General features: G+C 35.9%; 1 protein-coding gene across 2 annotated transcripts in view; it reads left to right on the top strand.

Moving 5' to 3' along the window:
* Positions 1 to 15,967, top strand: part of ZFPM2 (zinc finger protein, FOG family member 2) — a 446,479-nt gene that overhangs the window by 109,976 nt on the left and 320,536 nt on the right. For both annotated transcript variants that reach the window (XM_023517990.1, XM_003782416.1), the window contains exon 3: positions 5,807 to 5,908. In XM_023517990.1, the coding sequence (XP_023373758.1) occupies positions 5,807 to 5,908 (102 nt within the window). The remainder of the gene's footprint in view (positions 1 to 5,806; positions 5,909 to 15,967) is intronic.

Genomic DNA, 15,967 nt, shown 5'->3' with positions numbered 1-15,967 from the left:
GTACACTGAAATTTCTATTGAAAATGATGTGAATAAGGAATGCAGACAGCATGTGAGTGGATGCCAAATGCATTTCTGGCTCTTTCTGTAATTCTCTTTTTGGCATCCTTTTTCTCTTCCTTTCCTTTTCCTAGCAAAAAAGATTTTGAAGCAATACCTTTACAAACTTGTCATTATTACCTTGGCTGTTAATGATTCATGCCATTTTGCCAATGCTTCTCTAGAGTACTGATTTCAAACATAGGAGAATAAAACAATGGGTAAAAGTATTTAAAAAATGCCAGTCAATAATGTCAATTCCATTTACATTAAGAAACCAAAGTCGGGTTAATATCAAAATAAAGTTCGATTTATACAATTTCCACGTGAATAAATATATCAAAAAGAAAGAAGGAAGTCTCTATTGCAAGGTGGAAAAAAAATTAGTTTCCTAAAAGTAGTTCAGAGATTTCATATTTGATTAAATTATTTTTAATCATTGTATTTTTCATTAGTAAAATAGACTAAAAATGAATTATGTAAAAACATTACCATAAAAATGAGAACCAGTTTCCTGAGACAAAATTAGAAGATGAAGGGCCTAAACGTTGAAAAATGTGACATATTTTAGTTATTAAATAGAAATAATGTGCTGAAAGCAGTTAATTAGCAAATGTAATGATATTGCAGCAAGTTATGGTAAAAAGAATGAAACCAAAATCTAATTATTTAAGTGGTCGGCAAGAAATAGTTCCTGATTTAAGAATCTGGGTAGAGTTGATTTTACCAAGTAAAATAGTAATGCTTGGAAACCAATCTTCATAAAGATCAAATCTGTTAAACATTTTATTTTCACATGTAAACATGGTAAAGAAATGGGGCTTCTATCCGATAAGGAGAAAGCTGCTGTCAGATCGTATCTTGCTGTGTCTTTGTTGCTTGCCACGTAGTAGACTCTGACGGAAGTATCCTAATAAATTAGGAGCATGGTCTTTGGAGTCAGACTAGCTTGGGATCAAATCTTGGTCCTGCCACATACTATTAACGGCAACGTGCCTGGGCATCTTTCCGCATCTCTGCCTCTTGGCTTACTTTTCTGCACTACAGGGAGACTGATACATGACAGAACTGTTGAGGTGATGTTCATATAGCATTTAGCAATATTCCTAGTGCTGAGGAGTACTCAAGCCATAGTTACCATGAGCGGCGCCTGTGGCTCAAAGGAGTAGGGCCCCGGGCCCATATACTGGAGGTGGTGGGTTCAAACCCTGCCCCGGCCAGAAACTGCAAAAAAAAAAAAGATAGTTGCTATGTTTAGGTTTAATAAAGGATCTGATCTTGATGGAATGACCTCTGCCTTATTCATCTTTATGATTTCAGTATCTGGCACTCAGCAGATAGGAAAATGAATACACGTTGGATTCCGACCCGTTTTGTTTTCTACACCCAAGTGTATGATTTCATATGACATTCTTATGTTTTAGTCATCTTTTCATTTTTTATTTTTAATAATGGTTAAATAATTAAGCAGGAACTTGAAACAATTCTTTCCTCCCTAAATTTATTCTTAGTAATATGATTTACATTGTGTACTTCTTACACAGTTTCGTAAATAGCTTAAAACAGGTGCAAAATGTAATTTATTTTGAGCTGGTAAATGTGTATAATTAAATGTATGCTTCCTTAAAAATTGCAGTATCATAAGTAGCTCTAATCATATGTGCGGCATAATGAAAGAAATTAGAGCAAATCGTTTAGTGAATCCGGATTATCAATACTGAGTATGGTTCCAGGTATTCGATCAAGTCGAAATCTCAACTCTACAGTCCTGATTTGGCAGTGAAGGGATACTTAGTGATCATTTGTTATTATCTGGAATTATGAATTCAATCAAGCCCTGAATTGGTTACATTTTAGTATTTTCATGTTGAAAGATGTCTCAGATTTCTCTGTGCATCAAATTTCTGCTGAGATTTGTAGTCATTCTGTCATTTTCTTTTCCTCACAGATACTAGATAGGAATTATCATGAGTAAATCTGGCATATATAAAAGGCAAGGACTTCATTCAGCCAGCCATTATACAATAGAAGTATTTCTCAATCAATTTCTTCTCAATTGATTTGGCAAATCAATCTTCCTCTGGATCCTACTTGTACCTCATTGAACTGTTGAGTTTCACCCCTATCAAGCTGCCATGTTTCCTGCACAATCACTTAATTACTATAATCTTTTTTTTCTATGAGATTCATTGAGTATATGGCTTTCATTTTTAATACAAAAATGATTTCTAGTCATATTTTCATATTAAACCTAAAGATTTCAATTTCCTGCCTCTAATATTCCAGATAGTTTATTGGTTTCTTCCTCTAGGAGGCTACCATGACACCGAGTCAGAGTTTACTGTCAGGCTTGTGTACTCTTTTTTTTTTTTTGCAGTTTTTGGCCAGGGCTGAGTTTGAACCCACCACCTCCGGCATATGGGGCCAGCGCCCTACTCCTTTGAGCCACAGGCGCTACCCAGGCTTGTGTATCCTTGTTACCTCCTGGACCTCTCTCTCAAGGCATCCACTTGTCACACTAAGTTGTGATTCCATGTTGATTTGTCTCTGCCCTGCACTGGTCTATACATGATATATGGGGAAAATCAATCATTTTGTTTTGTAACCTGAGTGCCCAGTACAGTGCCTGGGCTTCAAAAATTAGTTTACAGGCTTCATACTGCTATTGAGTACTATTGGATACTTGCTTTTCCCATTCTTGTGATACTTTACAAAAGAAAATGTAGTTCTCCTACTGTATTCAAGTTAATACAAAATATGTAAAATCTCCAACAGTGCTACACAGTTCTTTGCTGAATATCACTATGGTCACCAGATGGCCAAGGGCAGTACTTCAAAGGTGACCATAGTGATAGGCAGCGATGAAGTATGTAGCACATTTTCGATAAGTTTTCAAACTTAATTTTCTGACCTCACACACAAAATTGCACAAGTACTAAGTGTTCTGAAATCATCAAGTAGCAAGGCAAGCTTGGGAATAAACGGAGAGTCTCAAGAAGAGTCCAGCAGGAAAGTGACGACATGGTCAGTGAGCTTCACCAAAGGAGGTTTCGTGAAGGTACAGTGTACAAGGTGTGGGCAGGGCTTAAGGGAACCAGAAGGGCTGGCGAGCATCCGCGGGCTCACAGTAGTGGGAAGCTGTTAGCACTTTTGGTCTCCAGAGCCATGCACGGGAGGAGATACTAATGAAGGAGCTTAGGAGAAGCAGGAAGGGACCACAGAACAGGAGCTCTGCTTCTGCAGTGTGGCCACTGCAAGCATCTGGGGACCATCAGGAGGAAGGAGTTGGGAGATACATACCTGATTTCTCCCCCCTCTTTCCGCTGATCCTCTAATATGCTACCAGTGCCTCCACTGGCTGAACTCAACCTGAAATCAGAAGACAAGGGAGGGGAGTCCAGTGATAGAGTCCATAGAAGTTCAAACTCCATGGGACACAAAGTAGGGCAGAGAGGGAACAGAATGGACTGGACCAGCGAGAAGGGGCAAACAGAATGTCCAGCTCACGGGAGATGTGAATGGTCTCCAACAGAGCCAGCATTATGACTCCAGGTAATCCACTATGCTAACTACACAGTAGTCACTGTTTACAAATATGCAAGGGTGATATTCAGGGTAAATTAATGCTTGGCAAAGCCTGGGATCTGACTAGTCAGAGAAGATGCTATAAACCTCCTGCTGACCAGGCTTTAATCCTAGTTTCTGGATTGGGGAAGTAGAAGGAGGCTCACGAGAGACTCAAGGAGGCAGAGAGGCTGAGGGGCAGTTGGTTAGTTCAGGCCTAGGAAGGTGTTCATATTTTAAGGGCCATAGAGGCGACTTGCATGTGCAGGCTGAGGACAGGCCCTGCTTGAGTCTAAGATGTGAGAGCAGAACTCACCCCTGATTTCCATGAGGTGGTTGGTTGATGCAGCTCTGTTCTATGTGACCTACCAAAAGGAGCATAGAAATTAAAACTTGTGTTTCATCACTCAAACTTCGTGCCTTTCTTACGATACTTGGACCTTGACTTCCATTTTCATTTTTGAACTTACTCTCTTTAGTGGTTTTATATTTCCATAAAAGAAGTTGTCTTTTTTTGTGTATATCCTAATAATGTACCAACTACAAATCTTTAAACATGGTATAAGCTCAATAAATATTTTCTGGAGGGGGTTTCATTGGTATTCATTCTGATCACTCTGAAGGAAAGAGATAACTTCCAAAGAGCTTCCAATTCCAGACATGAGGTTCAGTAGTGTGGTTTATGTATTTTATTTTTTATTACCCACCAGAACCAGTGCTCCTTGGCTAAAGAAATGGAGTTCAACAGAGCTATCACTGGGTCTTACGTTCCTTCTCCTTACCTTTATTCTGTTTTTTTTTTCCAATTCATTTTATGAACTGCATATAAAAATGGATATAAAATTCATTGAGTTTAAAGTTCAAAACTCATATTAACCTCACATTAGTGTCATTATAGTAAAAATGAATTCCTGACGTTTTTGTTATAGTCAGAATTACTTTGAAATTTTTAAAATTCAGTGTATTTTTTGTATACTCATCTAAAGACTTAAGTACTATTGGAGATGATTTGGACAACTATGTGAGAATTAGTTACTGAATGCTTCAGAGAGAGCCAGGTGGACAATCAATTTCAAAATGTCAGCATTATTAGATTCAAGGTAGAGTTGCTGTGATATTGGTATTCATTTTATTTCTGTATTCACAAGTTCTTGATACATTGTTTTTTGATTTTTGGTACCATATATAAGTTCTCTAACTTATTTTATATTTTTATGTGCACATAATGTTAAAGTGGACTACTTTTCATTAAAACAACACACACTTTGGTATATGACTCACGTTATCACTTAAAATAAAGATACTCATTAATTCGGAATTTTACTTTTCAAATATGATTGCATTGTTAAAATGATTATATTTTGCCATAACTCTATTTTTGCTCAGAAAATTTCAGTTTTTATATGAAAATGATGCATAAAATTATGGAAACTAGCTTTACTTATTCAAGGATATGGATAGTTGTATGTCTTCTTGCAAGGCAAACTGTTGACTTGCTGGCTAATCATTTAATTATGACCTTTTCCTACTTCATTTTAAAGGAAGTAGGACCGAGTTTCAATATACATAAAGCTGCGGAAAATAAAAATCCTCAAAATAATCTACATTCCACCAAAGCCATACATATGTATGGGAGTGTCCCAAATGTCGCAAAGAGGCAGCAAGCATGGAGAGAATATTTTGCAAATATCTCATAAAATTTTGAAATAACTATTTTGTAAATGAAGATCCATCTAGCTATAATCTACCGTTTTCTCTATGTATAATGTATGCTGTCTTTAGAGGCAGTTTTTGGGCCATCCTGTATTACTCTCAGATATTTAATTTTTTTCTTCTATATCTTGCCATTTTATAAATTATAATTTGGAAATAAATGAGTTAAGTTTTTCTGTCTTAAAAATACTAAAAACTTATAATTTGCTATTTGATTTTATTCTTTTTAATAACAGTAACTCCAAAGGAAATTTTACATGTAATGTTCTTTATTATTTATAACACTAACCTTATTTATTTATGGATAACTAATGCTAATTTTTTTTATTATGAAGCCACAAAAGAGATATCAAAATGATTAATCATGGACATTTGGCAGTGTAACGACGAACCTATAATTGGACATCTGATAAGGACATCCTTCTGTGAGGATTTGAAGGTGAAATAGAGGGCTTTGCTCATTTCTCTTTCTCTGTATTGGTTTCTCCAGGTGATGATGAAAGACTCCAGGAGACAGCGGAGTCAGACGGGGACACACAGTCAGAGAAACCAGGGCAACCTGGAGTAGACACAGATGACTGGGATGGACCAGGTAGGACAGAAAATTTAAAATTCAGCCATACATTGCTAGTATTAGGAATTCACATTCTTTCCTTAAACTTAGCTTGCAAAAAAAATGTTTCTGTGTAAGCTGGCGATGGAGACATTTAAATGAATAAGTTCTACCTCTGTTTGAAGCCTCTGTCATTTTTTCTTCCATATTCCTATAAAATCAGTCAATTCTATTTGCTTTTTCTTTGAACAGAGAATCTTTTAGCCATATCCAAATTCAAATTGGGCACAGTTCTACAGTGCCCAACAAGCAAGGAAAATACTTTGAAGACATATCACTTTTAGTTAGCCTTATTGCAAGTCATAGGTCGAACCTCCATATGTATTTAGAAGTTTAGAAAGTATCAAAAGATGTTCCCCTTTGGATTCCATGTTTTGGCAACATTTTCATTTGTATGAGTAAAATTAAATTTGTTTTTAAAGATCCTGACCTTTAGTCATTTCAACAAAGACCCCGATTAGCATACTCCAAAACACTAACATAATCTATAATTTTATGTAAACATAGAATGTTCATTAAGTACTCTGAGGAAAAGAAATCTTTACATTTGTTCGCCAACTCATTTACAATTGATGGTACGTTTATAAATGAAGACTATTGTGTCATAAGGTTTCAAGATATAAGTGAGTTTTGAAATAGTTTTAGCCATAATTTTCAAAGCCGTAACATTTTTCATTAAGAAAGATCCCTATATTTCAATCACATTTTCACCCTTGCATGACTTTGCAAATTGCTGTCTGCTGTGCGTGAAGAAGAGAGGAACTCCAGTGGTAATTTTCTGAAACCAGCAGCTGGAAAATATAATGCAAACAAAAATGAAGATACAGTATATCTGATTATTATGATGTCATTTCTAATGTTATTCATGATACACTCAAATGTTTGTATTCTGTATACTATAGCATAATGCTATACACGATTTTAGACCAAAGTGTATTATATTTAAAGTAACTATACTGCCACATTTTCTGAGTTTGAAAGAAAATAGGGACTTCTTTCGCCTATGGCCTGATGCTTCTGGCTTCTGAAGGTGAGGAAGGATTTCCTTGATTAAAAAATACACAGGAAAAAGATCTTTGAGAAATCTTAGTTTGCCATGGAAGATACATTTACCTTAAAAAGAATGGGGGAATTTTATATCTTACACTTCTTTTTTCATGGAATTAAGTATGTATATGCTATTGAAAGGAATTTTTTCATTTAAAATCAGATTAAATTCCCTTTTAGATATACGTTTGCTTGCAGAAAGATACAATGTCACTTAATCTCATGATGGTGCAGGTGAAGGGTCTGTTTTGCCTTTGTTTATATCTGAGGTCCCCAGCTTCGCTGGGAGTAAGTAAACAGACTCAGGGCTTGATGAATTGGCAAACGCATGCTGCATGCCCAATGCCACCCTTTCCAGAATGTTTTGCGAAAATAAAGTTAGTATTGGCTAAAAAAACGGGGGGGGGGGGGGAGAAAGGGAGAGCAAAGTAAAGAATAATAACTGCCATTCAAGATGAGAATATTTTCAGTTAAATTTGATTTAATATCATTTTTATTTAGTTGATATTGGTCAAAATCTTTATACTCCTTCCTGGGACATGTGTAGCTGTGTCAGAACCTTCAGGAAAATATGTCTGTAAATGGTTATGCTTCCAAGAGAAAATTTTTGTTGTGTATTGTGAAATCAAGAACACATTTTTATAGCTATTTAGCAAAAAATAAGTTTTATTATTATAAAATTCCGTGAGTTGAGGTTGATTTGTAACAATAACAACAACAAAAAACCTTGACTATATAACAACAACAAAAACCTTTACTTTTCAAGGTGGAATTTTCTTGATTTCCTTCAACCAGGAAATTTAGGAGAGAATGGGGGCTATCTTTGTCCTTTTGCTAATGAAAGAACAATTATTTCAATTATGTTACCCACATTTTTGGTATTCACACAACAGTATTGGCACTTTCCAACTGTATTAAGGAGAGAAAATTATCCAATTTTTAGAGACAATTTTCAAACAAGATAGAAAATAGGTTCTAGTTTTCCATGAATCTATTCTGGATTTAACGCTCTTTAGCTGAACATTTTGAATTGCTTTACAGTATCTTTCTATGCCTGTGTTCTTATTTGTTAAATATAGGGAATAATATAACAACTCTTAGAAAGTTAAATTAGATAATACACACAAAATGATAAAAATCATTATTATGGCTTTGGAATTGTTGAATCTTGAACAGAACCTTTAAAAATTCTCCCCAAGACTCTTTAATGCCCAGCAGTATATCTGATGCAAGAAAGTGTGATACTAATTGAATTTTAGTTTTGTTAATACTGTTTTCAGGTTAGCCACACATTACTGGTTACGATATGAGGCAATGAGCCAGGTATGATTTCAAGGTCGCTTAATGTTAAGGCCCTCCCACTCAGTTCTGACAGTCACCATAGAAAAGACAGTTTTCTCTAAAAATAAAACAGAATCAAAGGACTAGCAAATTATCTAAAGAATTTGAGACGTAGAGTTGACATCATTTAAGATGGATCAGGACTTATCTTATTTTTAAAGAGTTTGATTGAAGACGACGCCACAACCTTTCTTGATGGTTCAACTCAACAATGAATCAACTCCTCTTTGAAGTGTTCTATTTTTATCAAATGCAAATTCCACAGTGTAAAAATGTTTTCTCTTTATTATCAAGTGAAAGATCCATTTAGTAATTGCAATTGCTCACCGCTCACACCTTTGTTAGCTCTTACGATTAGGTGGACTCTAAACAATCTTTAGAAAAATTATCTTGCATGTGCACATTTCTGTGGTGAAATTCTTTAATGTTTAAATGTTTGTGATTCTTATTTCAATATCCTTCAAGGGCCTATGAATCTTTCACAGTCTGAATGGAAAGCTAGACACACTCTTAGCCAGTAAAAAGTTCAGGCCAGTACAAAAGTCATTACCTCATTATTTCAGTATTTCACACATCTATTTTAAAATTTCATTGTTCTTTCTTGCTTTTAAAGAAAAATCACCCTGATATACTTCCTTGCTTCGAATATAATTCATATAGATATTTGCTTTTCATTATTCTGTCTTCCTGACTGTATTTGCCTATATTTTGCTTTTATCATTTGTCTTATTTTTAAGTAAATAGCTCCTGTTTTCTTTAGATCACTCTCACAAGTTTCATGTTTCATCACCCTCACAAATTCTTTAGTTTTCCAATATTCTTTTACATTTAATATTCAGTCAATATATATAATGCATTTATTGTGCACTGATAATTGGGAAAAGTGCTAGGGAGAAGTTCAAAGGTACAGCACCATGCTGTCTACACTCCTCTTTGGATGGTCTTTCTCTTCTGTAGCTTCTTTATTCATGTACTGTATTTGGGTCACAGACGCAATAATTAAGCATCTCTTAGCCTCAACTGTAGAGCATGGTCTAAACTATAGAAGAGAGTGCACAAATTTTAGAGTCAGATTTGTGTTTGCTCTCACATGCTGACTGTTAGGTCCTGGGGACTTCTGGCATGTTGAACAGCAACCCTCAGTTTCCTTATCTTTGAAGTGGGAATAATCACAACTAGCTCAAGTGTTAAAAATGTGAAATTTGAAATAGATGATGCTTACAACATATCTACTATAGAGCATGGTAGAGAGTGGGCCTTGCTACATGACAGTGGCCTTCCCTTAGCCTAGGTCGGAGCTTTGTTCAACACTTTTTGCTTTGTCCTTCAGACTGCCTAACAGTTGGAATGTTGACCTTATTTTGAAAAGAGTGTTTACATTCCTGGCTCTCTCTTTTAAGAAAATCTTTAGAACTCAAAGTATGGAGTGCTGACTTATGTACCTAGACTTGGAAGGAGACCTGGGGGAGAGAATTCAGGTAAATCTGTATTAATCTACCATCTACCTCTATAAAACAATGACTTTAAAAATCACATCTTACATGAATTTTAAGTATGCTAATTGTATTAAAACATGGTTACTTCTTTTTGCACTTGGGAATAGTGAATAATTTGATATCTCTGGGATAATATTAAGTGAATCTAGCTATTGCCATCAGGTTTACAGCAGATACAATTGTAATTTCCAGGAGCACTAATGAAGGGAAATAGTGTAACTCAAATGTACAAGTGTGTGTGTGTTCCTTCAATTAATGCATATTAGTGTAAACATACACAGATATAAGATTTTGATTTCAGGGTACAGTGGCATGTGCCTGCAGTCCCAACTACTCACGAGGCTGAGGCTGGAGGATTGCTTGAAGCCAGGAATTCTAGGCTATCATGCACTATGCTGATTGGGTGTCCACAGTATGTTCAGCAACAGTATGGTGACCTCCTGTGAGCAGGAGACCACCAGGTTGCCTAGGAGGGGAGAAAGGACGAGGGAGCAGATCAGTTCCCCTGCTGGTCAGGAGCGGGATTGCCCCTGTGAATAGCCACTGCACTCCAACCTGGGCAATATGGGAAGAGCCGGCCTCTTAAAAATCTTTTTAAACAAGCAGTTAATTTAGATTCCTTGACATAAACTTTTCAAGTGTATACTTTTATTTAAATAGATTTTAATATTTGTATGTTAAGTTTGGACCATTTCAGGAAAAATGAAGTCGAAAATTAGATCCTATCTTGTTGATTTGATGGATTAGTAGAATGAAATTAGGATTTTTTTGTCTTATATATTCTAGAACATTCAAATTTTCTGCTATATTGATAAACGAAAATAAAAGTATCCATCAGAGGTGAATTATCTCAGGGTTATATAAGGCGTGGAGAAAACCAAAAATGTTTTCTCTATTAATATCTTGGCTTTCCTACTTTTTGTATGTGTGACTTTGAACAAGCTATTAATATTCCAAGGCCTCAGTTTCCTTACTTATAAAATGGGACCAATAATTAAAAACTACCTTATTAATGAGATATTATAGGTAAAGCATGGAGCTCAATAAATCACACTTGATACTACTTTCCTTTCCGTCTCATTTTGGCAATTATGTCATAGCAGCCCTTACGTGGCCTTATATGTGATAAGTCCTCATTAAACATTAGTGCAGTGACTTAATTTTACACAATGATTTTGCAGTATAGAACTAATCCTAGGATTGCATTTACTATGTTCTATTCCACCTAATAAATCATAAATCAATTACAGAACTTTTAATGCAAATACAATCTCAATAATAAATGAAGATAAGATGAGACCTGTGTACTTGTTGCTTCTGGACTGAAATTGGTCAAGAAATCTTAGCCAGGCGTTGTGGCGGGCGCCTGTGGTCCCAGCTACTTGGAAGGCAGAGGCAGGAGACTCACTTGAGCCCAGGAGTTGGAGGTTGCTGTGAGCTGTGATGCTACGGCACTCTACCCAGGGGCATAGCTTGAGGCTCTGTCTCAAAAAAAAAAAAAAAAAGAAATCTGTTGATGAGTATTGCTGTTCAACATTATGGATTCACATAGAAGATGCAGCAAGTTCTGCTTTGTGCCTTAAATTCAACTGGGCAGATGGGGAGTGTTTTGCATAAAGTGGAATGGTTCCTAGAAGACCACGGTAAGATAGTGGCGCACCCTTAATGATATAGTTTTTTTCTCCCCTCTTTACTAGTCCAAAGAAGGGCTTGAAGATTACAGTTCTGATTTCGTTTCCTTTTTGATTGGGAAAATGTGGTAGATATAAGATCTGGGAAATGCCATTTGAAGTAAATTAACAGAAACCTATGAAACATAGTTAACCATAGATATAGTCTGACAGTAAGAAGAATATTGTGAGAAGTGGAGGAAATCCTAGAATGACTGTGTATTACTCTGACAGTGAATTGGTATTATCTCTGCTATCAGATAATGCAGTTATCATTAATTTTCACATTTGCATTTCAATCTTTGGAAGGAAATGACTCTTGCCGGATGAAGATAAGAGCTCTGTACCACTATAATGAACCATCATTTTATCTCAATGCTTTGTGTCCATATGAAAATGAGGCAGGGAGGAGTGTGTGTGTATGTGTGTATCCACATGTGTGTGTATGTTGGGGGCTCAGAAAAAAATATGATAACAAAGTGTCAAAAATTGCTACTGACTTTTGAGCCTTTTATGAAACAAGAGGGGGTAAAAATAAATCTTCTGTAGTGTAGTTAAGTGGATATCGGATTAAAAGATGAAAGCCTTAGTCTTTGTAGAACAGAATGTCACATGAACATGGTTTAAAAAAAAAGTTCTCTTATTTCCTTACTGTAGTTTGCACTGTCATAAAGAATTAGGACATACGTCAATGCAACTAATTCTTTTTAAAAAGGCAGGTGTTTTGGAAAGACGGTTGACTTCTTCGATTCATAAAGAACTGCATAAAGCATACCACTTTATTTTTATTACTGTTATTGATATTCTCCTGCTATTATAAGAATGAGAATGAAGTATATGTAGACAATGCCTTGTTTTAGAGTTTGCAAACAGTTTGTTCCTACAAGTTTAAATGAGAAATGCAAGTTAAAGGCTAATGAATTTGAATAATTTTCTTCAGACTTTTCCTTGCAATGGCCTTTTAATTAAACACTACTGGAAAATGGATATAATGTCAAATTTTATATTAGTGTCCTCAAAATATATAACAACATATATTTTATGGCCCTATACCTGTGCCATGGTAAAATATACCAATCAACTGTTTATTGCTGACTAACTTAACTGTAATTTCCATCCTGCCTTAAAACTTAGTGGTTGGGCTGCTGGTTTGAGTTCTATACTTTTCAGATTTCTATACTGAATCTCTAACCTCCACTATCACAGAATACAGTGTTCTTTGGAAATAGGATTGTTGAAGATATAATTGGTTAAGATGAGTCCATATAGAAGAAGGGTGAGTCCTTAGTCCAATATGACTTGTTGACATAATTTTCAAGTCTACTTAGTTATGTATTTGTTTGTTTGTTTTTATATTCAGGTTAATATTAGGGCACAATTAGGTTACATTGTTCACAGTTGTTAGGTAAACTAAGTTATAGTTGAGCCTTTCCCCCACAGGGTGTGCTGTATACCTTTACATTATGCCCATTAAGTGAGAATTTAGCAATCCTCGCCCCTACTCCCCATCCCCTTTCCTTTCTCCCCCCTCCCCACAACTTGAATTTAATTGTGTTTTCTCTGTCCTGTGGGCGTGTAGTTGTTTATCTATTGGTTTCATATTAGAGTGTTTATCACAGCTCAATTCACAATCACCAAGATGTGGAATCAACCCAAGTGACCATCAACACATGAATGAATTAAGAAGCTGTGGTACATGTATACCATGGGATACTTTTCAGCTCTAAGAAAAAGATGGAGACTTTACATCTTTTGTATTGATGTACAGGGATTGAGTTTCAAGTCTTTTTGAATGGGTAGTGTCTCTCTCGAAGCACTCATCCCAACACACACACTTACTTGTTGAAACCAATTAATCAGTCTGGAGCATTTTTCACATGCCAGTTTAATAGATTGTATCCCGGTGGTTTTGTGTAATATGCTTTTCTATACCCCATATTTCTTTAAATTGCTAGTTAAATTTAGATCTTTGAGTAAATTTAGGTTTAATATTGGGCATAACAAAACGAATGTCCATACATATTGCAGGAAGCCCTCTATTGCTTATGTAGGCGTATGAAGACTGGATGCCCCACTTACTTCTCAGCCTAATCTAGTGTCTGTAAAGTTTCTGATCAACTCTTCAACTAACAATTGTTTCCAGGATCCATTGTATCAGTGAGACTTGTGGAATTGTTTTTTTAACGTTTTATCATTTCTTCTATATTTATAGCTGAAATTATTACCTTATCCACTATTTGGATTATTTTATTTCAGATAAGGAATACTCAACTTGTATATAGATGCTGCAGACCAGATAAAAAGAGTGTAAAGAGTTAATGTTTAAAGTGAGATCTAAAAGAAGAAAAGGCATTCGTAGTTGGAGAGAGGGCAGGATTGGGGGGAAATAAGAATGGTATTAGAGTAACCTAGGCAGAATATGCTTCATTTTCAAAGACCTTGTCATAACAAGGAAAGTGAATTCAAAGCTACTGTGATTGGAGCTAAGAAAACTAAACAAGAGAAGGGTATGAGATGAAACTGGTACAGTAAGCAGGGCTCAGGTTCTTTAGGACCCTGTAGTCCACAGTAATGTAATTGGAGTTTAATTAAGAACAGGGTGAAGACATGTTATGAAGAGAGGCCACACACTCAGATTTGCATTGAGAATAAAAGAAATCATTCTAACTGCTATGTGGAGAATGGCTAGAAGGAAAACAGAAATGCAGAGGGTTTATTAAGGGGTTAAAGTGGATATATAGAGAGAACACTTTATATATTTGAGGGTATGATTATATGTGGCTCGATTGACTTAAAATATTTTGGTGCCATGCATTGAAGTGAGGAAGATGGAAGGAAAGCCCCATTCTTGGGATGAGATGATGACTTGGATTTTTAATATGTTGAGTTTTCAATTTACTTAGGACATCCAACTGGAGCTGTTGAATAGAACATTGGTCATATAGGCCAGTAGCTGGGAGGAAGGATCTGGTATAGACACTTAAATTGGAAAGTCAGCTATGTATGCATGGCAGTGGAATACGTGAGAGCAGATAAAATTGCCAACAGTAGGAACATAAATAAGAGTGCTCCCAAGTGAAATTTAAAGAACTACTATCTCTAGCAGAAGGCTGGAGGAAGAGTAGTCATCAAGGAAGACTGATAAGCAGTGGCCAGAGGAGATGGGGAAAACCAGGAAAATGTATTATTTTTTAAGAAGGCGGGAGCTATTCCTGGGTTTAATGGTGCTGAGAGGTCAAGGCTGAGATTTAAACACTTCCTCAAATTTAGTGACATGAAGACATTAGTGGCTTTAGCGAGAGCTCTTTCATGAAGCTCTGGTTTCAGAAGCCAGAGTGGAAAAGGTTGAAGAGACAGAGGCGAGAGCATGGAATCAGCTATTGTAAACAACCATCTTTGATAAATAAATTTGCAGAATGTATAAATTTTACTGGTGAACAAATATATGAAATATTTGGACTTCTCTGAAACTATCTGTTCATTGATGCAATTAGTCATTACATTAGCTGCTTCTTTCTGCCTAATAAAGTTCCAGACTTTCTTTTTAGAAGTAGGCTTCCAGAGAAATTTGTATTCCTGTATTAAACTATGCTGAATACACTATCCATTAACTTTTCTAGATTATTTTTAAGTGAGTTTTGTTTGTTTGTTTTCTGCTCCTACCACGCCTTTAGGCTTTGCATACTACAGTTTTACCGTTTCATTTAAATTTCATCATTTCAGCCTGTTTCCCAACAACATTGGTTTACCAAATAGTTTATGATTTTCTTGAGGCTTGTCACATTTAATGTAATTTATATGTCGAATTTGATAGTGATATCCTATACAATATACATGTGTACTGTATAATTGATATGGATTAGAGGCGTGCTTTTTCTTTCTTTTCAGTATCCAAACAGATAACATATTCTGTTACCGTTACTTTTGTTACTTGTTTAACCTGTCGCACATTTGAACCTGGGATGATGATGTTTTTGTCCTCATAACAAACTCCTACACTTGTTTCTAAGACTGATACTTGGAGGTTGCAGCTTATTCATTTATAAATATAAATTACATACACTTGCCAGATCTTGTACTTCTTCCTCTACCCCTTTATAGACCCATATTGAATTAATTAACTTAATTAATTCAAACATTTATTGAATAAGGACTATGCACTAGGTTCCCAGGGTAAAAAGATGACTTAGACTACCTTCAAAAAGCTCACAGTGCAAAGGAAAAGACAGACAAATGATGAAATAATTAAAATAATTTCCTGTGGGTACAGTGGTGGAGGCAGGTCAGTGTGTAGTAGCAGCAGAGAGTAGAGGGAGGGTATCTACTGCAGAGTGGGTTGCATAGGGGGAAGATGATGGACCAGGCTTCACCCAGGGGGAAGGGGTGTGTTGCTGGTGATGGTGGTAAGACCAGGCACTCATGAGATAACACAGGTGATAATGATGATTTCCAGTGATCCCCAGCACAGAGTGATAAATTCTCAT

Source organism: Otolemur garnettii, unplaced genomic scaffold (genome assembly GCF_000181295.1).
Source record: "Otolemur garnettii isolate 467f Iridium unplaced genomic scaffold, OtoGar3 scaffold00004, whole genome shotgun sequence".
NCBI classification, from domain to species: Eukaryota; Metazoa; Chordata; class Mammalia; order Primates; family Galagidae; genus Otolemur; species Otolemur garnettii.
This window is presented reverse-complemented; position numbering and strand designations above follow the sequence as displayed.